We start from the raw sequence: 27,821 nt of genomic DNA on the forward strand, positions 1-27,821 counted from the left end.
GCGGGGGCGGCCAGGGGGTCCCGGTCCGCTACTGCCGGGCCCCGCCGCCGCCAGCGTCCAGGCGATCGCCCGAGCCCCCACCGGCGCTCCCGTCCCGTGATGTTCGTCAGCGGTGAGGCCTCGTCCCCCGCCGCGCCGCCTCTCAGGAGAGTCTCGCCGTGACCGTGTTTGAGTGCCCGCCGGACGGCCGCGGCAGCCCCGGTGCACGGCCCGGCCGTAGGACGCGCTAGCGGAGCGGAGCTCGCCGGGAGGAGGAAGGCGCTGCCCGCCCCAGAGGCGCCACGCTGAGCCATGGCCGTGGCCGTCACCACGAAGACGGCATGGAAGCTGCGTGAGTGGCGGGCGGGGGAGCCGCCCCGGCCGGGAGCGGGGAAGGGTGGGAGCCGCCTCATCCCTGCCCTGGAGATGGTGCCCCGGCCCTCTCTCTGCATTGCTGACTGGGATTTTTAACTCCTGGAAGTCCTGTTGGAAAACAGCGGCACAGTGAATCGCGTGGCCTTGTCAGTGCTGTTTTCAAAGGCTCTGCAGTGCTGAGCTGAGTGCCTGTCTGACCCCACATGACTCTGCTGTAGTACAAGAACAACTGAGGCAGTGAGGGATGGGGCACCTGCCAGGAAACGACCCTGGATGTTGAGAGAGACCGGGGAATGAGAGGCTGGACAGCAGCCCCACAAAAAGGGATGTGGGGTTCCTGGTCGATGTCAAGTTGAAAATGAGTCACCAGTGTGCCCTGGTAGCCCAAAGGGCCGGCTGTGCCCTGGGGTGCGCTGAGGAAGGTGATGGTCCCACTCTGCTCTGTGCTGGTGCTGCCTCACCTCGAGTCCTGGGGGCAGGCACCACAGTTTGAGAAAGATTATAAAGCTTTTGGAGAGCATCCAAAGAAGGGCTGTGAATATGGTGAAGGGTCTAGAGGGGCAGCCATGCAAAGGAGTGATTGAGCTCTCCTGACTTGTTCAGCCTGGAGGAGAGTGAGGGCAGAGCTTATCATGAGCTGCAGCTTCTCCTTGAGTGCGTTGGAGGGACAGCTCCGGTCTCTGCTGTCTGTGACCGGTGAAAGGACCTGAGCGAGCCTCTGGAGCTCTGCCAGGGGATGTTTAGGTTGAATATTAGGAAAAAGTTCTTCACCTTCACAGGAACAGGAGCAGGCTCTGCAGGGAGCTACTTAGAGCACCAAGCCTGCATTTGGCCAATGCTCTCAGGCAAAGGGGGGATTGTCCTGTGAAGGACAAGCAGGAGTAGGACTGGATCCTTGTGGGTCCCCTCCAACTCAGAATATTCTGTCATTCTACAGAAACTGCTCTTGAGAGCCAGGTTTTGATGGGGCATCAGGGAGAAGGCCTCAAACTTAGCCTCTAAGGGGTTTTCCTTCATTGGTGCTCCCTTGTACAGAAGGTTCACTGAGCTCTCTGCTGCAGGAGAAATGAGGTGATCTTTGCAGGGCCTCTGTCTCCCACCCTCTTGAAATTGCTTTGCAAGAGACAGTAAAAATCTGCTGGCTTCGTGTCCATTATTCTTCCTCTGAAGGAGCAGTAGACAGTTGCTGACTGTCAATTTCTGGTCACTGATGAGTTATTTCATTGAGGAATGCTTAGAAGCAATAGGATGTGATCAGTTACTTTAGTCAGTGAGTGGGCTCTGGAAACTGGCTGTCAGAAATAGTGTCCTTGGATGGTAACACATGAAATCATCTGAGATTACTGATTTAGGAATTTTCTATGTTTCTGAGCAGAAAGCCAGTTTGCTGTTATCTTCCCATCCCTGAAACTCTAATTTCAGGAAGAGCTGGAAGTCTGTCCATCTCCATTTTCCATAGATGTGCAGAGGTTCTTGATCTTCACTTTTGCTGGCTGCTGCCCCATCTTAGCATCCTCTTTAGAGGGAAAAGCATTCTGAGTGTTAGGGATATTTCAGCAATGCTAACTAGGAGTTGAGTGTTACTGGGCTGCTAGGTGATAGCTGGTGACAAGAACTTCATTAAATAAAAAAAATTGTGGGTTTAAGGGACTTGGGGGAGAGCAAATGAACCTTTCTGCCCAAGGCAGACATCATTTTATCACCTGGCTTTTAGGAACAGAGGGTTGGATGCTTCCACAATGACTTTTAAACTTCCAATATATTATTAAGAAGGAAATCAAGACAGGAAGAAGTGGAGCTGCTGACACACTCATTTCAGCAGCAATGCTCAGCATCTGTCCTTGCAATTTTAACTAGTGACTTGGTCGAGTAATGCTGATTGTACTTTTGGTTACCTTATAGTCTGTGTATCCATACAGGCTTTGTTTTAGCAGTTTTATGTGGAAGTTTGGCCTTTCAACACAATGCAGGGGTATTTTCAGATTTGCCCTTCACATGTAATTTATGGTCCAGTCACCCTTGTAATTTGAAAGGTGTTTCTCCAGCCCAAGTGAAAGTTGCGCAGTTTTGCTTTCAGAAAAACACTCCTGAGAGTCTGAGATCAAAGTACCTGTAATTATTATTGCAGCCATCTAAAATCCATTTTGGATTAGTGTTGCATGTAGAGTGATCACCTTGCTCCTCCCAGCAAAACACTGAGTGGAAGCTGAATTGGTGCTACCTGGCCTTTTTACAGACTCAGAGCCATTTTTACAGTTTCATAACTATTAGGAATGCAAATCCTGTGATGTTTCAAAGAAGAGAACAGTTAGATGAAGATATTGGTAAATGCATCTCCCAAAAGCCCCTGACAAAATTCTGAATGAATTTAAAATTCCACTGCGAGATGTGTAAGCAAATATGCTGATTTTGCTTCTTTTTTGCCAAAATTGGTTTCTTTATGATGAGGTTTCCCTTTGTTGCAGTGTCAGAGCCTCCCCTCAGCTCCCAGTTTTTTAGCAGTCATTTAGCATCAATCAGATTTGTTATTTTCTGCCCATTTGGATGGATGTTCACCCTCCTTTGTCACGGCTGCATGCCCTGCAGTGCTCAGTTTTGCCTGTGTTCCCTGGTGGGGATGTAGCAAAGTCTCTGCCAAAGCTCAGGGAAGGGAGCTCCACCTCTCCCCACTGCTGAGTCTGGCTTTTTCCTGGGTAAGGTAACAAACTGAGCTGCTGCTCCTCTGCCAGTTCCTCTCAGGCTGGACTGTCTGCTGCTGCTCTCTAGAACAGGATTAGAGGACCTTTCACTGGATGCCTCTGGCTGCTGTGCATTACTGCAGGTAAAGTGCTTTGCTGCACTTCAGCAAATCTTTAAAAGCTCCTGAGCTGCTGCAAGTGAGAGAAGATGCTTTTTGTGAGCCATGTGAGCACTGGAGTTGTGAAACTTTGATCAGCAAATGTTTTAGTGCAGCAGGAAGAGCCAAGAAGGACTGCTCAAAGCAAGATAATGGTGTGACTTCTTATCTGAGCAGTGAGCTGCTGCAGCTTGCCCAGTGGAAACTGGAAAGTATTTCTGGAGAAAGAATTTTTTTTTTTAGACCTTTTGGAGGGATGAAAATTTTTATAACTGATCTCTAATGAGTGTTTGCTTTGTTTTGTGCAGAAGAGATCATGGCCCACAGCAGCAATGTGTCCTCAGTGGTCCTGGGAAAGGGCTCAGGCCGGATGCTGGCCACTGGAGGAGACGACTGTCGGGTCAACATATGGTCAGTTAGCAAGCCCAACTGCATCATGGTAAGGACAGGCCTGTTCTCAGCTTTTGGGGGTGGGAATATGAATTCTGAGGTTTGGAGGGTAGAGAGTAAGGGGAAAGATTGTTGGGGTGGAGCCTGTGGGACTTTTGAATAGAGTTTGCCAACACAAAGCTGTGTAACCAGATTCTGGCTAAAGATAGGGACAGAGCTGGGTGCCTGGTGAGACCTCTGCTCTAGAGACATTGTGGGAATACTTGAGCTGGACCAGTGCTTACTCACATAATAAATACTGTGCTTTATTATATTACCAGGCTACAAATAATTAAAGGAAGAGTTTTGTAAAAGAACAGATAGTTTTATAGTGCAGGCTGCAGGGGCCAGTTTTATACCCTGGGGTTTGCAGTCACAGCAGATGCATTCCCACCTGTGCCACTGTCCCTAACTGTCACCATGAAGGTTGCCACAATAGTTTGCTGTAGGCTGGGGAGGAGTGACTCTGGTTGCAGTGGTTAGCAAGGGTAGGGTTACCCCAGCAGTGATCACTAAAGAGCACCATAAATACATATTTAACAGATATCTATCCTGAATCACTTTGAGTGGGTGTTGTGTAAAACCAGCTTTAGCACATCTCTTGTCCTTTGTTTAATTAACAACACAATAATGTTGTGGTATCAAAGGCGTTGCTCTAGCCAGTGTGAGCCTTGTGAGAAAAAAGGAAAGTCTGGTCAAAAAGGCTAAAAGGAGAATTTGTCCACTTTATTTTTCCATTCATTAAGTGTGTGAATGATCACCTTTAGCAGGGCTGTGCTTTTTGCACAGTGTAGTTAAGCAGTGTCTTTTCAGGCCCTTGGTGATGGCATGATTCAGTTTGAAACTGAATTATTGCCTTGCTAGAGGGGAAGGTTGAAGGACTAACTCTGTACCTTTCTGTGGTGGCAGAGCTGCACCTCTCCTGTGCTGTCTGGAACCACAGGCACTCAGAGCTGCTGTTTCTGAGAGGCAGCATCAAACTGAAGCTGCTTGTGCCATTCTTGTATATCAAAAGAATCTTGATTTTTGGGGTTGTCCTCTGAAGTTCCTTTTTAGTGTTTCTATTATAATGATTATGGATGTTTGTGTTGGGAAAGAGGGAGAAGAGGAACTTTTCAAGTAATATTGGGACTTGGTTTAAGTGTGAGCTCTAGTTCTCAGTAATGGCTGTTGCTACTGTGGATTTTGTAAAGGATTTCAATTGCACATGGATTCCTAAGAAAGCTCCATCAGAGCAGGCAGCTCCCAACTGGCATTCCCAGCCTCTGTATGTGTGTGGGAGGCACAGAGCTAGTGCAGCTATTTAAAAAGACATTTGAGGATGGACTAAAGCAGGTTGGCAAGCAGGAAGTCTGCAATGGTGGGATTTGTTTTCTAGAGCTAGTTTTAAATATTCTTGTGTTTTACTAAAATATAGACCTTTTTAAAATGCTGATGTAATTTGTAAGCTTTCAGGTGCTCAAGGATGAAAGGAACTTCATGTGAATTACTGCCTTATGCCTCAAGTCAGTACTTCAGTGTTAGCACCATGCTATCACTGTGACATCCATTGCTGGCAGCAACCTATGGCTTGGTGCTTGTGTGAAGTTTTCAAAGTAGCCCTGCTTTAGCTCTTGCTTTGATTTTGTAACTGATTCATGACACTTACATGACCCATTTAGGGCAAACACGGTGGCATTGTGCTACCACAGCATAATTTGTGTGATGTAAGAATGTGTCAGCCTTGTCTGAGCACCTGCACCTGATGTTTAACTACCTGTGTCTCTGTTGATGCATCCTTTAAAACTTAGTCAGTGTGCCCCAGCAAGTGATTCCAAAGATAATGTGGGAATACAGCTGTGCTGTGCTGGGTGCAGGGATGGGTTTTAGAGAGCTCTGCCACCCTGGTGGCTGCTGAGGAAAAAGGATCATGGCACAGCCAGGTGGCCCCAGCTCCTGGCTAAAGAGTTACCCCTTGATCATGAACAGTGCCATGGTTCCTGTGGTTCCTGAGGGCAGCTGCTCACTGACACTGATGGTTTTCTCTGCAGAGCTTGACAGGTCACACAACCCCCATTGAGAGCCTGCAAGTGAACCCAAATGAGAAGCTCATTGTGGCAGGGTCCCGCTCAGGGTCCATTCGAGTCTGGGACCTGGAAGCTGCCAAAGGTACGTGCCCATGGGTTTGTGCTTCTGGTCATGCACACTTCTTGTGGAATCCTTATGATTAATGCCTATACTGACCCAGAAGGTTCCTGATTTAAGAAGGAACAGGAGCCTGGCATTGCTTTCATCTTCATATACATCTCTTTTTTGCCCTTCTACTGAGCCTATAAAGCTGGGTATTCATGCTTGAGCAGAAATCTGGGCATGTTTTCGGGACACTGATCTGAGGAACTAGTTTCTATGGTTTTGACCTGAGTGTGTCAAAATCTAAATTCCAGATCAGTTTCCATGCATGTATAAATACAGAATTTGTATTCAGAGTCTCAACTTAGAATTGTCAACCTTAATAAAATGATCCCAAACCAGATTTTAAGTTTATTAGGTTCTGCACAAATGCAGGAATCCTCTGCTTGTTGTCTTCTTGTTCTTAGATTCTAACTTTTTTCATCTAGCAAATTTTCTGCTGTCCTGCTCTTGCATGGCCATATAAATAGACAAAGACCTGATTTTTAATAGACTCTGAAAGCTATGAACTCATCAAGCTCTGATCCTTTAAAGGCCACTGTTGAGTCATGCTTTATTTATTGCATTTTCCTCAAATCCTACAATGAATTTGCAAAAGTATCATAAATCACTTGAGTGCATTCCAGGAGGAATACCAGAAAATGACTGAATATTTCTTATGGGTTACTACTACTTGTTCATAGAAGGGATGTGCAATGAAAATAGACTTACACTGGCTGAGGTAAGGAGGCAAACCACAGGCAGCATCAATAATGGAAAGCACTGATGTCATTCAGACAGTTAGAATCAGCTCAGTTATGGAAGAGTTTGGCTCTGCCCATGGGGAGTAGCTGATCTGGCTGCATTTATTAGAAGACCTATGAGCCAGTGTCTGTGCAAATGACCACCCCAGCTCTGGCTCAAGAGCTAATTTCTGCCAGGGGAATCATCAGCTTGTTCCAGATGAGGGATGAGGGAGAGGGATTGCCCTTGTTATTATCTGAGCAGTTTTTCTTAGAGTTGAGCTCTGCATTTGTCACTGCTTGCTGAGATAGGGTGTACCAGTTCTACTGGTCCTTGCTGGTTTCCAGAATTACAGGGGTGTTACTTGATGACTTGCTGAAACACTGATGGTTTCTTTGTCTCCTGCTCCCTAAGCATCCATTTCCTGTCTTTGTGGGGATTCTGGCAAGGGGCAGTTGAAGGACTCCAGGGTGAATATTGGACCCTAAGAGGTGGTGCCTGGATGGGGTGCAGAGTCCTGGGAAAGGGTCACACTTATAACTGCAAGGTGAATGCTGCAGGCAGTCAAGGCTGTTTCAGTTCACTTCCCAGCCAAAACTGTTCCTCCTCTGGCCCATTTTGCTGTCTATATAACAAATGGAAAGATGCACTGCCTGCCAGCTGCCTCATTTTCAGAATGGAGATGTTTGGAGTTCTGCCTGTAGTTTCCATACCTAAGGACAGGACTGTCATTAAGTTCATTGATCATGGGCTTTCTGTTGCTGTTTCTTTGCATTGCTGGGGTAAAGTCAGAGGCATTTCCACAAAATAATAATGTATATTTCAATAAAATAATGGTGGGAATAGTATGGCTTCCACATGGTGGCTTGTGGAAATTAACTATTAAATATTTTCCCCCTATTCCTTCTCTCTGCTCTGTCTCGCCTTTTCCCAGTTCTTCGTACCCTACCAGGTCACAAAGCAAATATCTGCAGCCTTCATTTCCATCCTTTTGGAAGCTTTGTGGCATCTGGCTCTTTGGACACCAACATTAAGGTAAAACCCAGCTTCCACCAGAGATTTCCCTCTCTACTTGCAGTGTCTTTGTTTTGAAGAGTGCCAGAACATGTTTTGTGTCAAGCTGTTGGTGGATGCTGCCCATCATCATTTCCGTGTGTGGGCAGGTGTGTTTGTGAGTGCTTGTGAAATCTGTGTGTGTATTTTCACAGCCAGCTCATGAATGTGACTCGTCTGCTGTGGAATGTGGCTCTGAGTAAGGTACCTGGTGTCAGCAAGCACAGATGTCCTGCTTGCTGTGGATTGTAGCTGCTTCCTCAGACTGTGTTTGACTGTCAGAGCTGAGCTGCTGTAGTAGGGGATACCTTCCAGGAGTGATTGTCACTTGGGGAGTTAGAAAATACCCCTAGGGCCTACAGGGCTTCAGCAGCCCATTCATTCTGCAGTATCTGTTAGCTTGGTGACACAGAGATCCCTTGTTCTGGCAGGACCCTTGAGCTCCCAACATACTGCTCTAAACATACAATTTGTTTGCTTTTCTTCCTTGTAGCTCTGGGATGTAAGAAGAAAAGGCTGTATCTTCACATTCAAGGTAAAATATTTCATTAGGTTTGGCAAAGAGGGGAGAAATATTTATTTTGAGGACTTGTGAGCAAACCTAAATGTGATCATGTACAATGAACTTCCTGGTTTTCCAGCGTGAAAATAAATCTGTGTGATTTGTGAAGTGGCCTGGCAAACCTCAGCAGGCCTCTGCAAGCTAAATGGGAATATGAAGTGGGTATTATAGGATATCAATGGGTATCATGTGCTATATAGTGTGGATGGCTTCAGTGGAGAACATCTGTGAGGGTTTCTTTATATTCTTAATGGTATTACCACTGCACTGAGATGGTTCTGTTTTTGGGACCTTTTTCTATCTGAAGAACTTGCTGTATATTAATTTCATGTAGAAACCAGAGACTGTGTCACAGCACTTCTATCTGACCATGTGTAAATCATAATTTAGAACTGATTCTTATTAGTGAAGCCAGATCTGTATTTACCATGCTTAAACTGATGGCATAAATGACTAAGTGAGAGAGATTACACACATTTAATGTGGCTGGGTGTAGTGTCTTGAGTACAGTGTTGTGTTCTGCAAGCTTTGAGCTCTGTAAAACACTTAATTGGTTTGGGATTATTACATTGTATAGGATTGAAAGACAAAAGCCAGAATATTGTTGGCTTTCCTCATTTCAGGGTCACACAGAAGCAGTTCGGTGTCTCCGCTTCAGCCCTGATGGGAAATGGGTGGCCTCTGCTGCTGATGATCACACTGTAAAGGTAATTTATTGTGACACCTTCCTTATGTGCTTGTGGCACATGGGAATGCTGGGATTGTCTTTTTTCCAGGCATTACCAGCACTCACTCACAAATACCCTCAGTTCATTTGGCTGCTGGCTGAGCCCTGTGGGTTTGCAGAGATTGGTTTTCTTAGGGGGATCCTGTCTGATGGCTCCCAACAGCCATGGAAGAGCTGCATGGGTTGAAATGCCCTTATCTAGCAGACACATTGGGAGAGACTATGCACAGAAAAATTAATGTTTTGATGGTAATAGAGTTGTGATACCTGAATGTTGGCCTCAGTAAACATTGTCAAATGAGTTGTCCACAGCACATTGCTTCACCAGACTAATTTCTGGTTCTGATTGTGTTATACACATTACATGTGATTATCAGTCTGAAAATTGCTGTCAGGACTGAGCAGAGCAAGAGGAGGAGATCTGGAAGGTGTTGACTGAAGTAGTGACTTCAGTTGTTTCACATGGAGTGTGGAGGAATGGAGATGAAGGACTGATTTTATTTTCAGTTTCACTTGAAATTAACTGATGAATTATTTCATGGTATTTTCGAGTGGAGAGTAGAGCACAGGAAGAAGGAATTGCTAAGGGATTCAGAGCTTTGGATTTTTGTTTGTTAACTTTTGAGATACAGTCTGTGGGGACAGATGGAACTGTTATATTTTGTCTCAGTCTCTAAATATAAACCAGAAACTTCTAGGGGACAAGTTATGTGGAAAATAAAAGATAATGCAAAAAAAAAAAAACCAAACAAAACAAAGCCTTAAATGATTTGGAGGGTACTCTTTCCCTGATTATTGCCTTCTTTGACAGACTTGGGTCTGTTCTTGGAGGGGGAAGTGTTAGAAGGTTGCCAGTACAAGGAAATCCGAGGTGTATTGGAAATCTCTAGCATTTAATCTCTTCAAGAGTCTCTGTTCTTTCCTCCTTTCAGCTGTGGGATCTGACTGCTGGGAAGTTGATGTTTGAGTTTACAGGACACACTGGCCCAGTAAACGTTGTTGAATTCCATCCCAATGAGTACCTTCTGGCTTCTGGCAGCTCTGACAGGTACACAAGGGGAGGGAGAAAGAACGGAAATGTATATGTCTGTTCCATTTCCTGATGCCCTTCCTTGTAAGAAGGGCATGTCAAGAGGAATGTCACTCTATTCAATCCTGCCATTGCAAGAGCCAGACATCTAGACAGCAGGACATGGCATCTGTGATGGGCAGAACATGGAGATCTTCCCTTCTCATCCAAAATTGATGGCACCTTCTGCCACACTAGAAACCAATGTGTAGCCCCAAGCCTCTCACAAATCCAGCTGACATCCTGTGTGAGCAGCAGGCAGCCCTGCTCAGCTGGCAGGGTGTTCTCTTAGCTCTGGGCTGGCTCTAAATGCCTGTCTGTGTCTAGAGCCTCTAAGTATCTCTGTCTGGATTCATGGATCTTAGCTAGACCAGCCTTCTGTGTAGGCTCACTGTATGTGCACAACAGCAAAAGTCATTCTGTTAGTGTTTTGTTTATAATCTGGATCCTCCTGTGATTTCTAGAACGATGAGCAATGAATTTTGTTATGTTGTGTGTACAGGACTGTTCGGTTCTGGGACTTGGAGAAGTTTCAAGTTGTGAGCTGTATTGAAGAGGAGGCCACTCCTGTCAGGTACATTAAGTTCCTACTGAAATGTGCTGGGCAGAGACTAAAGGTGGGGTGAAGGGGGGGTTTCCTCAGAGAGAAACTTTACTGGGGAGAAGTTTGGGCTGCTGGAGATACTGCACAGGTGAACACCGCGTTGAAAGATTCATTGTTAGGAACAAAACTGAAGGTGTTCAGTGTAGTCAGAGATCCACAGGGACTGAGCAGGGTGGGAATGCTGTGCCTGATTCTCCTCCTGCCTTCCTCCCAGGTGTGTGCTCTTCAGCCCTGATGGCTGCTGCTTGTACAGTGGCTTCCAGGACTCGCTGCGAGTGTACGGCTGGGAGCCAGAGCGCTGTTTTGATGTGGTCTTGGTCAACTGGGGAAAAGTAGCTGACTTGTCTATCAGCAACAACCAGCTGGTAAGCCACTGCTCCTGAGGCAGGGATAGGCAGCTGTGAAACACAAGATAAAATCCTGCTGCCTCCTTGCAGGCCTTCAGACCTGTAAGCTTGTGTCAGGGCTTGCAGCGTGCCCAAAGGCTGTGTGCCTTGTGCTCCGCTTTGTGTCTCTGGCTTCTGGAGGAAAGAGCTGGAGCTTAGTTTGACTAGTATTTAGAAGCTATGCTTGGCAAAAGTTTTGTCCAAGCCTTTCAAAATTGCTGGCAACTTCAGGGTGAAAAATCCACAGCACTGAACTGGGCAGTCCTCAAGCACAGTTGCTCAGGGTCACTCCATCGTGCCTGATCTCAAAAGGGCTGGTGTGCACCCCGCTCCTTGGTGAATTATCTTGATCTTTTGCCTCTGCAGATAGGAGTTTCCTTTGCACAAAGCACAGTCTCTTCCTTCGTTGTGGATCTCAACAGAGTCCCAAAGTCAGATTCTGTTCCTCAAGGGTTGATCAGGGACGACCAGCCTCTTGTGCCACCTACCCCCACAGGGTCCTCCCTTCGCCGCATCTATGACAGACCCTCAACGAGCTGCAGCAAGCCACAGAGGTGAGGCAGTCTGCTGGCTTGTTGAGTTTCCAGACTTTAAGGAAATGTCCCCGGCACTCAGTGTTTTCTTTCTCTCTCTCTGACAATATGGCTTCCCCTGACAACAGCTCTTTTTCCACAGCAGAGTGAAGCACAACTCAGAGAGTGAGAGGCACAGTCCCAGCAGTGAAGATGACCGGGATGAGAAGGAATCAAAGGCTGAGATCCAGAACCAGGAGGATTACAAAGAGATCTTCCAGCCCAAGAATGCAATCTGTCAGTACCAGGGTTTATAGTGCTTTTGAGTAGTGTTTGGGTTTGAGGTTAGGGTGCTAAAGTGATTCTATAGAGCTGACCTGGCTTACTGTGACAGAGGCTTCACCTGTGACTGCAGAGTTTAGAAAGCTTTTCTTTAATATTCTGTGCTGGGACACTGATGCCAGATCATGTTGGTGAATGACTTAAAGAAGGCACCTTTACTAGGGTACAGTAATGTCTGTTTGAAGCCTGGCTCAGAATCCAGAGTTTCATTGTAAATATGCTGCCTTCCTATTCTGATTAGAGTGTTAAGGGAATGTTGTTAGCTTAGAATTTTGATATGTGTATCAAAATCAGCAGTCTTCCTTAAAGAAGGAAAGACAAAATGTTTTGTTAAAGCAACGACTGTTGTTTAGGAGCATTGTGCAGTGTCTGTATCTCATTTTTATGGAAATGATAAAAATGAGATACTCTTTCTGAGGAATTCATTGCATTATTTTTATTTATTTATATAAATCAATAACAGGAGGTGGATTTTGCCTAATGTCATTTGTTGTGACTGTGCCTTGTCTCATGCTTCACACCTCTGCAGCAGCAGTGAACCACAGGGGTCAGTTTTGTCCCTTCTATCCATGAAGGCTGAAAGCTTTTAGCTAAACTCAACAATAGTGTCAAGGTCCAAAAGAGATAACTCTGCTTGTTGTGTCACTGATTACCCTCATGTGTGGAATTATTGGAGATTTCTCTGCTCCAAGGTTGACTTACCACTTATCTGTAGCCTTGGATGCTCCTTCATTTGTTTATTATTTAAATCTTTTTCTGTAGGTCGAACTCCTCCTCGAACTGAGCCCTTTCCTGCCCCTCCTGAGGATGGTGAGTGTGGAAGTGACCCCTTGGTGGGGATGGGATAATGGCCCTCAAAAGAGGGAGAGCTGCTTGAAGGCAGAAATTATTCCTTGTAGTATAGCTAAACAGAACCTTTGTTCTCAACTCTTGAAAGTAACAATCAGTTTCTGCTTTCCCACTTCTCTCCCTCTTGGTAGAGCCTGGAACTGCAAAGGAAGCAGTGAAGCCCAGCCAAGCTGTGGATGTCCAGACCTCGCTGCCAAAGCAGGAGCTCGTACGTTCTGTGTGCTCTGTGAGGGATGTGCAGAGCTGGAGAATTTGTGATTTCTGCTCAGGCTGATCCCTTCACTGCAGGGCAGTAAAAGTGCAGCTCCAGGCTTTGTGCTGCCAAGTGTCTTGCCTTAGCAGTGAAACTAAGGCCAAGCCTCTGACAGTCTCTGTTGTTTGTTTGCTACTTGTGCTTGCAGTGGTTCTTCTCCTTGCATCTCAGAATTGGGGCACTCAGAGAATCAAGTGCCAGGTTTCTACCAGTGCTTGAACAGAGACTGTTTTGTTGCCAAAAGTGCAAGCAGCTGATGGGCCAGTATTCATTTTACTGGCTTCTTTAGAATTCTCCCTTAGCCTTCAGGCTGGCCACAGCCCATTGCCCTAATTTCAGATAACAATAACAGCACTTGGCACTTCTGCTGGGGCATCTTCGTGTTCTTTACAAACCTTAATTACATTGTGGTGTGTACCTGAGAGTCACTTTATTGCCTCTTAAATTATGCTAGCAATCTGCAGACTGCTTCGGTGTTAGGGCCCTGCTGTGAGAAGAAAGCAGGTCAGAAATAAAGGTCATCAGAATAGGGCCAAACTGTTCCTGCCAGAGCTTTTATCCCAATTTCTCCTGCAGCCCGATCCAGTCCAGAGGCCACCGAATCCCTCCTCAACTTCTTTGAGCAGAACAGAGCCATCAGTGATTCCTGCAGCCAGGAATGAGCCCATTGGCCTGAAAGCCTCTGACTTTCTCCCAGTAAGTGTCTCTGGACAATGTTTTCCTGCCAATGTCTGTGTTGGGTGGCATCAGAAATGGGGTGCCCCATTGTGATAGGTATGAACACAGAAGAGTTGAGCCCTGCTCTTTGCAAAGCAGAGAACAAGGGGTGAGACAGTGGTTCATTTAAAAAATTGATGTCTGCCATTACATGTACATAATAATTTCACAGGAATCTCTGCCTCTTGCATCTTGGAGGCTTCTTGGTCTCTCTTGGGGAGGGTATTCCCTTGTCCTGAAAAGGGGGAAAGACCAGAGCATCCTGATGGTGTCAAAATCTAAATGTGAGTAAAGGAATTAGTGGTTCTGTCATGGCTTGGGCAGGAAGCAAATTGAGAGTCTAATGAATTATGTAAGATTTATGCTTTGTGATAAAACTTGCAGTTCCCAGACAAGTGTTTCACATTAAAAAAAATTGAGTTTGTGTGAAAACATTTCTTCATTAAAACATACTGGTTTTGAAAACTTACTTTAAATTCACTTTTTTTGAGAATTTTTCCAAAGCTTTAAACATGTTTGTGATTGATGTAGTAGAAATAGGAAAGAAGTAACTGAAATCAGAACAAATTGAGCATTTCCATTTCAAAAGGCTTTTACAACCATCTGCAAGGAATTCAGTATTCACTGACAATCTCTGCACCAAAATTGGCTCTCACCTAGGCCAGAGAATGCTCCCACCCTGCTCTGTTTGTGGTGTCTGTACTTGCAGGCTGTGAAGAACCAAAGCCAGACGGAGCTGGTGGATGAGGAGGCCATGTCCCAGATCAGGAAAGGCCACGAGACCATGTGTGTGGTGCTCACCAGCCGCCACAAGAACCTGGACGCCGTGCGCGCCGTCTGGAGCACCAGTGACATCAAGGCAAGCATGGGGACGTGCCTGAGGCTCCTGAGCAGCTCTCTCTGCTTCTCTGGGGCTGGCTCTGCCTCATACAAAACACAGGGTCTCACAGCTTTTGTCCCCAGGGATGCACCACAGAGTGCTGCAGCTGGATGGTCACAAAGAAACACACATGGCAAAGACTTTCCCATGAGAGACTTCTCTTCCCTGGCCAATTTCATGTTTCCTCTACCTTGTTTTGGAAAAGCAGCACTAGATACTAATTTGCATTAGCCTAACCAGTTTGACCTCTGCAATAGATGGCTTTTTCTTCCCCTTTTCTCTCAGAACTCTCTGGACTCTGCAGTGGCAATCAATGATCTGTCTGTTGTCGTGGATCTCTTGAATATTGTCAACCAAAAAGCGTGAGTCCTGGATGGGGTCAGCCCCTGGGATGTGCAAGGGCTGCCTGGCTGGGAGTTGCCTTGTATCTGCCCTATGCCCAGTAGGCTATGGCAGTGTGAAAATGATGTGTTTGTAGTCACTTCTGCAAGCCTGCAGTGGCAGTAACTGCTGGAGTTATTTGAGGCCAAGGAAAATCAAAGTCTTGGGGCTTCATAAAGTGATTCTGCTTAGAGTCAAAGAAATATATCCGAACCTGCCACTTTCTCTCACGAGGGGGAGTCAGTGAACTTGCTGTCTGAACCTGAGTGTGTCTGTCTGGGCATTTGCCAGGAAGTCTTATTTATGTCAGCTTGGCTTTGTAAAGCCTCTCTCCAGTCTCAGGATATGTCCTTTTCCTTTCAGGTCTCTCTGGAAGCTGGATTTGTGTACCATAGTCCTGCCACAGATAGAAAAACTACTCCAAAGTAAATATGAAAGGTGAGGCCTCAAGAACATGGTGTGCATGAGGGACAGGGTGTAGGTAGTGATAAGGGAGCTGTGCTGGGTATTTTGTACCTGAAGGAAAATCCTGAGAAATCACTGTAGATACAGTCTCATGCTGATATGACACCTGTAAAAGAATGATGGAGTTGCCAGGTGTGTGTGGGAAAAGATACAGAAAGTATGCATGAGCAGGAAGAGCAGGATGGTGGGATTTGTCCTAGATTTTGGTTTAAGACAGCTCTGACAGCCAGGAGGGTCATGTAAAACAAATGGGCTTTGCACACTGCTGGGAGTGAAGCTGTCAGCCTGGGACGAGGAATGAAGTCCTGCAACAGCCCTGGGGACTCATCTGTAGGGGGAAAAATTACAGCCTGTCTTAGGATGCACTTTCTGCTCTTCCTTTCTTCTGGGAGAGAGGTTCCTGCCAGGTTCCCTTGGCAGGACATCTCTGCCCTTGAGCAGAGAGCTTGCCCTTGGGTAGGTTATGTGCCAGGACCTTTGGAACAGACTTGCTTTGTGAAAGCTTTGGAACTCAGATGTGTTGTTGGTACTTGGCTGTTGCTCTCCTTCCCTGGTTACAGGTGGTGGAATGAAGCTGGTTGGGGGCAGTGTGCTGGGGGACAGGAATGACATTCAAGGGGACCCAATTCTCTGTTTTTCAGTTACGTGCAGACTGGCTGCACCTCCCTGAAACTCATTCTCCAGAGATTCCTGCCACTCATCACAGACATCCTCGCTGCACCACCTTCTGTTGGAGTGGACATCAGCAGAGAGGAAAGGTGAGGCACGCTGCTTTTGCTCCCTCCTGGCACCAGCCTTTCTCTTGGGTGAGCTTTGCCCTTGCCATTAGGGCTCTGATTCCAGACTGGACATGCCTTCCCTTTGTCTGCAAGCACCAATCCCTTGTGCTCAGAGGAAAAGGACTGCCTTTCCCTTTGCCTCTGTGCATTGAGTCATACCTAAACAAAGTATTGAGAGTAAAACCGCCCTGTGGCTTTCCCCTCTGCCTCACAAGAAATGTGATTTGGTAGCCAGGCCCTGGATTTTGAGTTCATTCACAGGATAGCTCCTCCCTGGGAACTGGCTTTTGGAAAACAGCACTTTCTTTTTCCCTTGACTGTACTGCCAAAGGGGGAAGAGGGCTGAAAGAGCCCTTATGTGGATGCTGTTCTCCTGTCTCATCAGGATGTGTGCTGAATGCCTGGTGTTTTTGCAGAGCTGTGCTCATATTTCAGCCTTTCCAGGCCATTTTCAGGGCTTTTCTCTCCTGCTTCAGTTGCCTCTCTGGCACTGCAGGAACTGCCACATGTCAGGCAGCTAGGGATTCATGCTGTGTCTGCTGTCATTTTTTTTTTTTTCCAGGCTTCACAAATGCAAGTTGTGCTACAAGCAGCTGAAAAACATCAGCAACGTTGTCAAGAACAAGTCTGGGCTCAGCGGCCGCCATGGTAGTGCCTTTCGGGAACTGCTGCTCCTCATGGCTGTCCTGGACTAGCAGCCACCACCTCTTCATGTACAAATACAGGTGGCCAAGCTTCCCCTGCTCATGGTCTGGCTGGATTTCAGATCTCTCCGTGTGTCCGTCCTTTCCCCCTGCCCCTCTCCAGCACGGTAGGGAAGTGCAATCTGCCTGCCTGGTCGCCCAGCCAGCCCTGGTGCCTTAGGGGCTGGATGGAGGACCCCAGTGGAGAGATGTGTGTGCTGTGGGAGGGGCCCTGGCGGGTGCAGGGCCCCACAGAGCCCTGTAGGGAAGCTGCTTCATTTCAGCTCTTCATCTCAGCATCCAGCTGTGGGCTGCTCTGTGTGCTGGCCTGTCCCTGCAGGAGGGCTCTGAGCCTGCTGTCACCCCTCCTTCCTGCTTGTGCTGTCGGTTCTTGCTGCCTGGCCCTGTGGGTCAGGGCCCTGCTCTCGCTGTGCAGCTGCTGAGGACTGCAGGCACCGCCCCACAAACGCCTGCTGTGGGGTGATGCCTTCTCCATACAGAAGGGACTTCAACTGCCAGGGGGGACCAGACCCTTTGGCTTCATCTGACATGGGCAAGGACACTGTGCCACTGTGCTGGTGCATCTCAAGGATCTGAACCAAGAGATTTTCTCTTGGCTTCTCAGCCATCCCTGCTGGCACCCAGGGCTGCAGAGGAGCAGTGTCTTCAGACTGTCCTTGGACCTGTTAAAACATGTGACTTAAACAGGACTCGTCGTATGTGCTTGCCTTTGGGGGTGAGGATTTGGAAGGGTGGAGGAACAGAGGGACATGGACTGAGTTATGTCTTTCTACATCCACTGGACCATTCTTAGAGGTTTGTTTTTGGTTTTTTTCCCCCAATAAATGTCTGTCAGAACCTTTCTGTCCCTCTTTCTTCTTTCCTCTGGGGAAAGAGGTTCCTCTTGGTGCTTTCCCTGCTCTTCCCAGCCTGTCTCCCATTTTATACACCGGAGCCTGTTCTCCAGGAATCTGTAACTTATAATGAATTTTATTAAAATATTTGTAATTTTTTTTTAAAGTTGTGTTAAATGCCTGAATCTCTTGAAGTGCTCTTCACCTTGGCATGGCTTCTGGCTGGGAGTGCCCAGGAAAAGCAGGGCTATGTTCCCTGCCTGTCCCAGAGGAAGCTGACCATTCTCACCCTTCCTGCTGGGAGGCTGTGGTGAACAACAGGAGAGCCAGCACTTGCCAGTGGCTTGTGGAAATCCCGGGGGCAGTTTCACTCTGCTGGGTTGTTCTCAGCCCAAGGAGCAGTGTCATCATTTAGGGCTCATCCTTCTCCCTGGCTGCACACAGATCTCCCTCTGCAGTGGATCTGGGCTGAGTGGCCATGAGCTCTGAGCCAGGGAGTGCCTTTGGAAGGCTGTTCTGGGGAGGTGGAGTGGGGCCATCAGGAAAGCTAAAGCCAGTCCCCACACTGCTGATGCTTCATCCAAACAATTTTTGGGAACAAAGGGGAGTGCCTGCTCTGCTCCATGCCTCTGGAGGAGGTGGCTCCAAAAGTACAGCAAGAGGCCCTGGCACTGAGCCACCGCAGGACTGACGGTGAGTGCTGCCTGCTCCAGCACCAGGACACTCACAGGGTCTGTGTCCTCCTGCTCTGCAGCTGCTTCCTGCTTTATCTGGTGATAATCCTGTGCCTGGACCCCCAAGGGGTGTGAAAAGGCCCTGCCAGCCACCAGCCTACTGCTGGGATGTGGGGCAGTACAAAGTGGAGCATGACACGGGCACATTGGGACTCACTTTGGATTTAACCACTGCTCTCCCACTAATTGCAGGAGCTGATAGCTGCAAAATGGGGTGGGGACTGTGCTGCCATTGCTGGCCCTGGGGGCAGCTGCAAGGAGAAGAATGTGAGGGGCTTGGGAGATGCTGGCAGAAGGGAAGAAGCACCCATCCCTCCTCAAGCAGAGTTCAAGAAAAAGCCAGTCCTCCTGTGCTGTGTTTAAGAGTTTATTTAAAATAAGTTTTGTTAAAAAACAGGGTATTTTTTAATTATTAAAATACATAGAAACATCTAATCTTACAAAAGGCTAAATTTATTTTTCCCTTTTTTCTTTTTAAATAGAATACGCCGTGGAAGCGCGAGAGGAGAGAGTGGTGGAAAGAGCCATCAGTGCATCCAGCAGGGGCTTGCAGCAGGAGGAAATGTACCCACAGGTGGCTCTTGAGAGGTCCAAGGGCAGTGTCATCCCCTCCCATGCTCCTGCCAACCACCATCCCCATACATAAGCCAAGAGGCTTTTGGACTGGAGGTTTGGGGTCTTTTTGTTTGTTTTCCACTACTTTTCCATTCCAAGACCATGTAAACAGGTATAAATATTTCAAACACTTTCATCTCGACCACACTGTGATCTCTCTTGACAAGACAACTGGTAAATAACTTTACAATAGCTTCATTTGAGACTGCTCCATTGCCCCTGGTGCCAGGTACCACCGGCAGCCAGCGTGGGCCCTGGCAGCACTGGCACCAACAGGAACAGCAGCTCGGCTCATGCACAGCACCGGGGGCCTTCATGCAACAACAGGGCTTGAGAAACTCACAGGGAAGAGAGCTGCTGGGATTTTTTGTAGTTTAACTTGGAGGAAGTGCTGCTCTGAAAGACATTGGGCAGCTGCCCAGATGCAGTCTTGCAGGAGCTGTGGCCAGGATGGCCCTGTGGCAGTGGGAGAGGCAGGGCCAGGAACTGGTCTGGCTCTGTGCACCCCTTCCAGCTAGATCTCATTGTAAAAGCAAAGCTGGAGAGATGGAGGGAGCACCCAGCTGCTCCCTGCTCCAGCTAAAAACATCTGTCCAGCAAAAATAAACTCACAGAGCTGAGCATCGAGGGGGCAGATCTCTGCCCAGCACCACTGTCCCCTACCCTGAGAGGGGGCCATGGCTGCTGGGAGACCCTGACCCTGTGCTGCTCATGGTGAGAGGTGCCATCACCCTCTGGTCATGGGTCCTGGTGGCCAAGGGAACAGCACCAAAGCCTTCATGTCTTCCAGCAGCCGTCTCTGTGTCACTGTGAGGGGCTGGGTCCTGCAGCAGGTTGGATGCCATGGCTGGCACTCATCACAGGGGGATTGGCCTCAGCTTCCCTGAGGGGAGAGATGCATGGCTTACAGCAGGCAGGGGCACAGCCACCAGTGCCCCAGGCCTGTCTGGTGGCATTGTAGCAGGAGGTGGTGCCACAAGCATTCGCAGAACATCCCTGCACAGTCCAGCAGCCCTGCCCTGCATGGGGAGCGGGGTGAAAGCAGAGCCCTCCACCAGCACCGGCCGCAGGCACTCACCTGGCAGCCACAGCTGCCCCTAAGTCAGGCTGAAATCGAAGGGAAAGAGGTTCAGCCTGCTGGCATTGCCCTCCCCTTACCCCCCCATAGCCATCACAGTGCCTTTGAACCAGGGCACTCTTGGGGAAGTGCTAACCATGGCTAATTAGCTATTAACTAATGAGCTGACTACAGAGCTGCTCACTCCCCACTGCAGGCTTCGCCATGGGCTGTTGGCTGGAGCCTCAGGGGACAGAGGGACCCTGTCTGGGCTCTCAAGGTGTCCCACCACCCACCTGAGGTGTGGAGCTTCCTGCGGATGGAGGCAGAGCGACTGGAGAGATGCCCTGGGCTGGGGGATGCGTGGCCCCGGCCTGCTGGTGCTGAGGAACCCGGCGAGTCACCCTGGGAGGAGAGGGGACACAGCCCCAGGGTCAGCCAGGCCAAGAGGGAAGGAATGGGGATGGGCTCGCAGGCAGATAGTGCATGCCTGGGTAGTGGTGTCCAAATGTTCTCAGGGGGTACCACGGGGCTGCTGCAAAACAGGGCTTGGAACAGCCAAAGTGGCAGCATTGGCTGGACACTGCAGTTTGGGGACAACCTGCATCCCACCAGGTGATTGTCCCCAATGGGGGTGGCTCTACGGGGACATCCAACAGCTCTGGGGACCACGTGTGGGGGCAAAACAAGGGGGATCCCTGGGGTGAGGGTGAAGGACACCAGCAGTGTCTTGAGTACCTCCAGGTGCTCCTGGCTGGGCCAGGAGCCCAGCTCAGCCTTGCGGGAGACAGGACCCAGCTCCACAGAGCGAACCCTCTCAGCAAACTTCAGGGAGCACAGCGTCTCGCTGGTGTTCTTCTCGGCAGGGGAGACCTGTGCTCAGGGAGGAGAGGCACAAAGTCACCCTGGCAGCTGCCTGTGCACCCTGGGGGCTCCCCCCTAGAAAACCTGCTGCTGCTGGCCGGTGAGATGCTATTATTAACCTGCCCCTCCCAGGCTAGCCCCATCCATCCCTGGTGTCTGAGCCAGCTGGATTCCCTGTCACCAACTGCCCCAGTGCGAGGAGCAGCCGGGAATAGCTGCGGCAGGTGCAGGGGCTCAGGCAGCCCCCCCTGGGGGGCTCAGTGTGGGTGCCAGCAGCTGGGAGTGGGGGGGTCACAGGGCAGGGCTGGAGAAGCTACCAGAGCTTAAAATCCTCTCAGAAAGAGCAGGGATGGGGAGATGACAATATATTAAGAGATTGTATAATACTGCCCATAGGGATAGCATCCACGTGCAGGCAGGGAGGGCAGGATCGTGGACCTCCGAGTTAATTCCCCATTCCTTGGCCTTGTCTAAGGAATGAGTGCAGAGACAGGGAGAGAGCTGCCACTGGCACCGTGATTGCAGACTGCTCACCCATGAGTGAGCCCCATTCCCTGATTCCAGCCTCCCTCCCATCTGCCTCAGCACCGGGGTGAGAAGGGGCTCAGAAATCAGTGACTGGCTGTGGGGATAAAGGCACCGGTGCCCAGCCCCTACCTGCACCATCATGAGGGTCTTGCTGTCACCGCTGAGCGAGTCCTGCAGCAGGTAGGTGAGTTTGGAGTTGCGGAAGGGCACGTGGCCCTGGCGGGAGCGCAGGGCGTAGATGACATCGCCCAGGGCTGACAGGGACTTGTTGATGTGCTGCGCCTCGCGGAGCCGGCTGCCCTCCGCGCCCGACCGCCCGACCCGCTCCGAGCCCGCCAGGTCCACCAAGTTCAGCTTCCCTGAGGGCACACAGACAAACCCCAGCATCAGCACCCAGCCCTGCACAGCCCGGGATGGCACAGCCCAGGCGCCTCAGTGAGGGTTTGCTGTGACACCCACCTGTGGTGCAGAGCCCTGTGCTGCGGTCCAGGCCGCGGACGGTGACGATGAGGAGGGCGTGGGAGCGAGAGCTGTGCTCGTTCAGGTTGGTGCACTCTGTCACCCGCTTGATGTGGCCAAACTCGAAGACCTGAGGGAGCCCGGGGAGTTGAGAGGGTGAGGCCAACCTGCCTCAGTCCCACCACAAATCCCCTGTGATCCAGGGATGTAACCTGAGATCAGCCCCCATGGGGTGCTTGATCCATCAGGTCACACTGTCAGGTCTCAGCCTGGGTGATGCACCAAAGGCAGGGGTGACAGGCAGGGCACTGCGGTGACAGCCGCACCCCACTAATCCCTCAGGAACTCTCTGGGCCCCACGCTTTTATTTTTAACCCCCTGTGGCTCATCCCATGGGACAGTGACCCTCACATCACACCCAGGGACCTATTTTGGTGTCTGTTGCTCCCCATGGCTTCAGAAATGCTCCCAAATCCAGGAGTCACACACCAAAGACCCCTCCCCAGTTCACTGCACCCCCGCTGCCACCCCCCTGTGCCCACTGCCCCCATGTCCCCACACCTTGTTGATGTCCTCCACGCTCTGCACCCTGAACTCGGTGAGCCCTGGCACGTAGAGCTGCCCGCTGCCATCAGGGCACAGCTTGATCTCCAGCTTCTCCTGCGGCTCCTTCCCCAGCAAGTCCCTGGGCAAAGGGGCACTTGTTATCATTCCCATCCCAAGGGAGTGCTGGCATCCATTCCTGGCTCAGGGCTGCGTGCCAGCACTGCCAGAGCAGCCATCTCTGCACATCCTATTTATAGACCTCAACTCTCTTGGCTCCCATGTGCCTCCTCTCACCCAGCTCAGACCCCGCTCCCATCCCTGCTCCTGGTTATTCTCATGGATGAGAACCCAGGCTCCTCCCCTCCTGTGGCTGGACTAGGAGGGAAAATATTTCTCATGCTTTCAGCTCCCAGTTACAAATTCCTAAATATAGTGTCTGTGGGCAGGGAAAGGGGGGAGGAGATGCCCCCACCGCTGCATCAGGGTCAGAGAGTGGGAGTGATGGCACAGCTGGGAGCCTGTGCAAGCGATGGAGCTCATGGGAAGGGCAGTGTGAACCAAATAAATTAAAAATAATTTATTTTGGCCCTTGCAGGGCCAAATGCAGTGCCCTGGGACAAGCTGTGAGGCCGAGGAAAGGGTAGAGGGATGTGGGAGAGAGCAGCATGGGGTGATGTCCATAAGCTTCTTGCCCATCCTGTACCTGAGTGCCTCGTTGTAGATCTCGGCGGCGCTGACGGTGATGGTGTAGTCCCAGTCGGCCGCCTTGCCCCGCACCTCGGAGAAGAGCAGCTGCAGGGCCCGCTGGTTGATCCCTGGGTTTGCTGCCGTCCCCTGAAGGATTGAGGTGACAAACAGGACAAAAACACCCTTTGGCATTCCATTCTGTATTTTTTCTGAGCAGAAGCAAAGCCCAGGGGGATGTTGTGGAGCAGCAGTGACTATCAGTGGTGCACACCAGGTCTGAGCTGGTCACCAGCCTGGTGATGGAGACTGAGCACTGCAGGGTGGGAAGCTGAGGAAGAAAATGGAAACAAAGCCAAGCAAACTCACTTCCATCGTGTAGGTTTTTCCTGCTCCTGTCTGCCCATAGGCAAAGATGCAGACATTGTAGCCATCAATGCAGGAGGTGACCAGGGCTTGAACTTCCTGAAACACCTGGGGGAGACAGGGGAGAGTGAGGAAAAGGTGGCTGCCTCCCCTCCTCACACTAGCAGTGGACAGTAGCACCCACCTCCTCCTGGGACGCTTGTGGGGGGAAGACCTTGTCCAACTCAAAGGACACCTGCTTCCCCTTGTGCAGGAGGTGCAGGACAGCGTCATCATCAGCATCAAAGGTCACAGCGTTGGCTGCCTCAGGGCCCTCCCCGTCCTCCTTTGTGATGGGGCGGACTCTCCCGAAAACACGGATGTTTCCTTGGAGGAGAGAAGCAGGGAGTCAGCCATCATGGGGTGGGCTGGAGCAAGCTGCAGCCAACCCAACCACTTCATGGGGACGCTCCCGTGTCCCTGCTGTCCCACCTCAGGGACCCCACACCCCGCACACCTTTGAGCCGCACCAGCTCGTTGTGACACTTCTTGCGGAGCTGCAGCTCCCGCCGGTACTTGCGCAGCAGCTCGCGGTTGGTGCTGTGCACCTCCTCGATGGCCTGGCTGATCTGGGGACAGCAGAGATCAGAGGCTCAGCGAGCCCCCAGCACCTCCACCCTGCATGGAGGAGTGCTGGTGGTGGTCCTGGGGGGCTCACCTCGGCCCTGGCGCTGCGCAGGGTCTCCTGGAGAAGCAGGGGGAAGTCGCGGACCTGGCGCTTCAGGCTGTTGTAGTCGTGGGTGAGGGTGCGCAGCGCCGGCTGCAGCGTCAGCAGGTTGGTCCGGACACCTGCAGGTGTGAGGCAGGGTGAGGGGCAGATGGTGACACCCCAACACCAGTCAGGCAACCCTGCCAGCCCCCTGCACCCTCCTCACCTGCCAGGTTCTCATGCACCGCCTTCATCTCCACCTGGGCGCGGGAAAACGCCTCTTCAATGGCGTGGTTCTTCTCGTCCTCCATCGCCTGCATCTCCTCCAGCATCTGCCCATGGGCTCGCTCCAGCTCAGCCTCGTACATCATGATCTGGGACAGGAGCAGTGGGGGATCACATTGAGCGAGTGCCCACCTGCTGCCACACCGTGTTACCTGGCAAGCACCAGGCAGGCAGAGAATGGGGGGGAGCTCTGATTTACACTTATCGCACTCAGACCTGAGCTCGGAGCTGAGCTTCTGTCTTCTGGGAGCTCTGCAGCTGCTGCTCCATCTCCTTCAGCACCTGCTTCTGCATCCCCACCTGCTCCTGCAGGTACTGGTTTCGGGACTGGGTCTCGCACAGGGCTTGTTTTACCTTGGCTGACTCCACCTCCACCGTCTTGATGATGTACTGCAGGGGAAAGCACCCACAGATGGGGTGTGCTGGGGAAACAGCACCTGAAGGGCCTGGGATGGAGCTGTTGCTGGCCCAGGGGGAGATAATTTAGGAAATCATGGCGCTGAGCTGATGTGCTCAGGGTAGAGAGGCAGGTGGCACTTGCAGGGCACCTACCAGGCACTGTAAGGCATCCAGCCCAGCCAGGAAAAAGGGAGAGCTCACCTTGATCTGCTGGGGCTGGGACTTGAGGCTGGCGATGGTCTCCTGGCTGTCCCGCAGCCGCCGGCTGAGCCGCTCCTCCTCCTCGGCTCTCTCAGCCAGGGAGTCCTTGAGCCGCAGCTCCACCTCGGCCAGGCGGTTCGTCTTCTGCTGCACCTCCAGGTCCAGCTCCACCAGCCTGGCCCGCGTCTCCTCAGCCTCCCGCTGCAGCTGCGACAGCTGCTCCTGCAGCTCGGCCTTCTCCTGGTGAAGGACAGGACAGCCAGGGCCATGTCACCCATGGGTGCCCGTCACCCTGCCACCACCACTGCCACCACCGGGGGCTCACCTGCAGGTGGGGGCAGTCGCGGCACGGCGCCTGCTGCTGCCGCTGCAGCTCCCCCTCCAGCGCTTTCATCTCCTGCCGCAGGCGCTCGTTCTCGGCCGCCAGCAGGTCCCGGTGCTTCTCGGCATCCGTGCCACCCTGGAGCGGGTGAGAGAGGACATGGAACCTCCAGGCACCCCAGTGAGCCCCAGCCTGCTGCCCTCACTGATCCCCCAGTGTGCCATTCCCAAGGGAGGCCCTGCCTGCCCTTTGGGAATCACTCAGCCTGCTGCACTGATGAGCCTCCTGCTGCCCCCAGGCCAGAGGGGCTTTCACTTCCCACCTCAGAGTGACAGCCCCAGGGTCACCAGTGCCACATTGCATTGCACAGAAAATCCCACACTTTTGCTCCTCAGTGTCTCTTGGCCTGCATGGTCCAAACGGTGACCTGGGGAGGGTTAATCCCTCTCCACCCACCCCGTGTTCTCTCTTCCTCCTCAGTGACCCAGAGCTCCAGCATCCCTCAGGGCAAGGGTGGCTCAGTGCCACCCCAGGGGCTGCTCACCAGCTCCGAGCGCAGCCGGCTGATCTCCTGTGCCTGCTCCAGGAGCTTCTCCTTCAGAGTTTCCACCTGCCAACACAGACCAGGTTAACCAGGAGGCACCTCAGCAGCTTCTGGAGGAGACCCCGCGGTGCTGCCCCAGCCACACATGTCCAGTCTGGCTCACACTTTTGTTATGCTTTCATTTTCCACCTGGCTCTGAGCGCCTGATTCACACGAGCAGATTAAAATGAGCATTAATGAAAGCTTTGCTTTGACCTTGTTCAACCATGGGTATAATTTGTTCATGTTGAGCACTAGCAGAAACCATTATTAAAAAAATAAAAAGGCATCATCTTTGGAGAAGGGAAAAAACAAACCCATCCATAACTGTGTCTGAAGAGCCAGAAGTGCCTTGTCCTGCCCTCACAACCAGCTTTGCTCTACCTTCTCTATTTTTCTTTCTAGGAAAGTTATCTTGGTACAAAGAGGGAGCAAAAGCTCTTCAAGAAGACCACATGTCTGAGTCCCATGGGATGACACTCTCCATCAACCCCCATCTGGGCATCTGCCCATCTCATGTAACCAGGCTGCCCTCCTTGCAAAACCAGATGGATCTCAAAAATCTTCAACCTTTTTTTGTGCAGAGACCAGTGAAGCTCTCCCAAAATCTGCAGTTACTGGAATAAACAGCAGCAGTGAGTGCATGGTCAAGCCAGCAGTCTCATGGGCAGTGTCACAGTGGGGTTTACCCACCTGCTCTGTCCCTCACTTGACCACCATCCCCCGGATCCCAGCCCTGCTCCCACCTTCCCCACTCCAGAAAGCCACCAAAGCCCTCTCTGGGACACGCCTGGGTATTGCCCCATCCCAATAACCAGCCAGCAACTGGCTCTCCACGGACCATAATTTAGGAACTGCTGATTAATAACCAATGCAGATCTGCTGACATGGGGCTGTAATTAATTTGGTAAATTATTCAACCACGCCCTTGCAGAGATGGCAGCAGGGTGGGCAGCCCCTCTGTGTGCCCTGTATTTGGCACAGCTGGGAGCTGGAGCTCCCCAGCTACAGGTGGGGAACGGCGGCTGCTCCCGCCCAGATCGGGATCCCGCTCCTTCCACAGCAAATCTCCCTGGCTCTGACTGGGAGTGCTGAGCGCCTGAGTGGGAAAACCCCATTTCCATATCCACTGAGGGAGATTATTAAGCTATTTTTGTAAGTATTTTTAAGGGAGGGGAAGCACTGAGAAGAAAAGAGTCGCGGCTCGTTCCGGGAAAGCCGCCAGCCCAATCGGCCGGCGCACACGCCGCAGCCTGCCCACCACCCCCTGTGCCGGCAATGTTCCTCCTTCCCCTACCTGCTCGGGCATCTCCAGCTGCATCCTGCTCTCTGGACGTGACAGGGACTCCTTGGCAGCTGGGTCTGGCTCGAGCCGTGGCCCGGCCATCCCAGAGCTTTGGAGGTTTGGGGCAGCTCCTGGCCCCGGCCGGCGCCGGCTGCGCCTGCAGCCCAAGTGGCGAGCGCAGGGCCAGGTCCCGCTGCGCTCACGCTTGTGTCATGCAGAGCATGCCAACCAAATGCAGGACAATTACCTCCTCCTTTTGACACCCGTGGAACAAGCAGAACCTGACTGCAACAGCTTCCACAACAGCCACATGCAAATCTCTTTACGAGCAGGCAAAATTTCCATGTCCCTGAGAGGACCCAAGCACTCGTGCTGAGGATGTGTCTGCATCAGTGCAGGAGGTGCTTTTGGGGGGCGTGTCACAGTGGCCAAAACCTGTCCCTTCATCAGACAATTCTGTGCCTTCTCATTCACTTTCCACCTGCTGAAAGTCACTAAAATTAAACTGCTAGGTCAGTCTCACAAGCTGACCCCGTGGCAGCCGTCCTGGCTGAGTGCATGGATGACTGGTGCAGAGC

General features: G+C 51.0%; 2 protein-coding genes across 7 annotated transcripts in view; one reads left to right on the forward strand and one right to left on the reverse strand.

Moving 5' to 3' along the window:
• Positions 1-19,118, forward strand: KATNB1 (katanin regulatory subunit B1). Of its 3 annotated transcripts, XR_010029392.1 has the most exons (20): positions 2-331; positions 3,499-3,629; positions 5,650-5,767; positions 7,446-7,546; positions 8,058-8,099; positions 8,750-8,833; positions 9,786-9,901; positions 10,425-10,496; positions 10,741-10,891; positions 11,279-11,466; positions 11,588-11,721; positions 12,529-12,576; positions 12,747-12,823; positions 13,445-13,564; positions 14,295-14,444; positions 14,751-14,827; positions 15,210-15,284; positions 15,953-16,069; positions 16,653-17,589; positions 18,844-19,118. XR_010029392.1 is itself a non-coding variant. In XM_063168049.1 (19 exons), exons 1-19 carry the CDS (start codon positions 292-294, stop codon positions 16,783-16,785), a joined length of 1,971 nt encoding a protein of 656 aa, XP_063024119.1. In that variant the 5' UTR covers positions 1-291; the 3' UTR covers positions 16,786-17,793. The 3 variants fall into 3 exon arrangements, 2 of the variants coding, with proteins under 2 accessions (XP_063024119.1, XP_063024118.1); XM_063168049.1 differs by lacking the exon at positions 18,844-19,118 and having other exon boundaries at positions 1-331; positions 11,591-11,721; positions 16,653-17,793; XM_063168048.1 differs by lacking the exon at positions 18,844-19,118 and having other exon boundaries at positions 16,653-17,793.
• The window catches only part of KIFC3 (kinesin family member C3), a 15,837-nt gene continuing 6,728 nt past the window's right edge, over positions 18,713-27,821 (reverse strand). For 3 of the 4 annotated variants that reach the window (XM_063168044.1, XM_063168047.1, XM_063168045.1), the window contains 16 exons: positions 25,920-25,985; positions 25,379-25,513; positions 25,054-25,293; positions 24,670-24,843; positions 24,395-24,542; positions 24,178-24,308; positions 23,977-24,088; positions 23,665-23,846; positions 23,484-23,588; positions 23,134-23,264; positions 22,446-22,569; positions 21,885-22,014; positions 21,555-21,784; positions 20,772-20,906; positions 20,330-20,438; positions 18,713-19,859 (listed from right to left, as the gene is read on the reverse strand). In XM_063168044.1, the coding sequence (XP_063024114.1) occupies positions 19,834-19,859; positions 20,330-20,438; positions 20,772-20,906; positions 21,555-21,784; positions 21,885-22,014; positions 22,446-22,569; positions 23,134-23,264; positions 23,484-23,588; positions 23,665-23,846; positions 23,977-24,088; positions 24,178-24,308; positions 24,395-24,542; positions 24,670-24,843; positions 25,054-25,293; positions 25,379-25,513; positions 25,920-25,985 (2,178 nt within the window). In that variant the 3' untranslated portion in view covers positions 18,713-19,833. Of the gene's footprint in view, positions 19,860-20,054; positions 20,084-20,329; positions 20,439-20,771; positions 20,907-21,554; positions 21,785-21,884; positions 22,015-22,445; positions 22,570-23,133; positions 23,265-23,483; positions 23,589-23,664; positions 23,847-23,976; positions 24,089-24,177; positions 24,309-24,394; positions 24,543-24,669; positions 24,844-25,053; positions 25,294-25,378; positions 25,514-25,919; positions 25,986-27,821 lie in introns of all 4 variants that reach the window. The other variant, XM_063168046.1, reaches the window with a different exon arrangement.

The sequence above is a fragment of the Melospiza melodia genome, chromosome 13 (assembly GCF_035770615.1).
Source record: "Melospiza melodia melodia isolate bMelMel2 chromosome 13, bMelMel2.pri, whole genome shotgun sequence".
NCBI lineage: Eukaryota > Metazoa > Chordata > Aves > Passeriformes > Passerellidae > Melospiza > Melospiza melodia.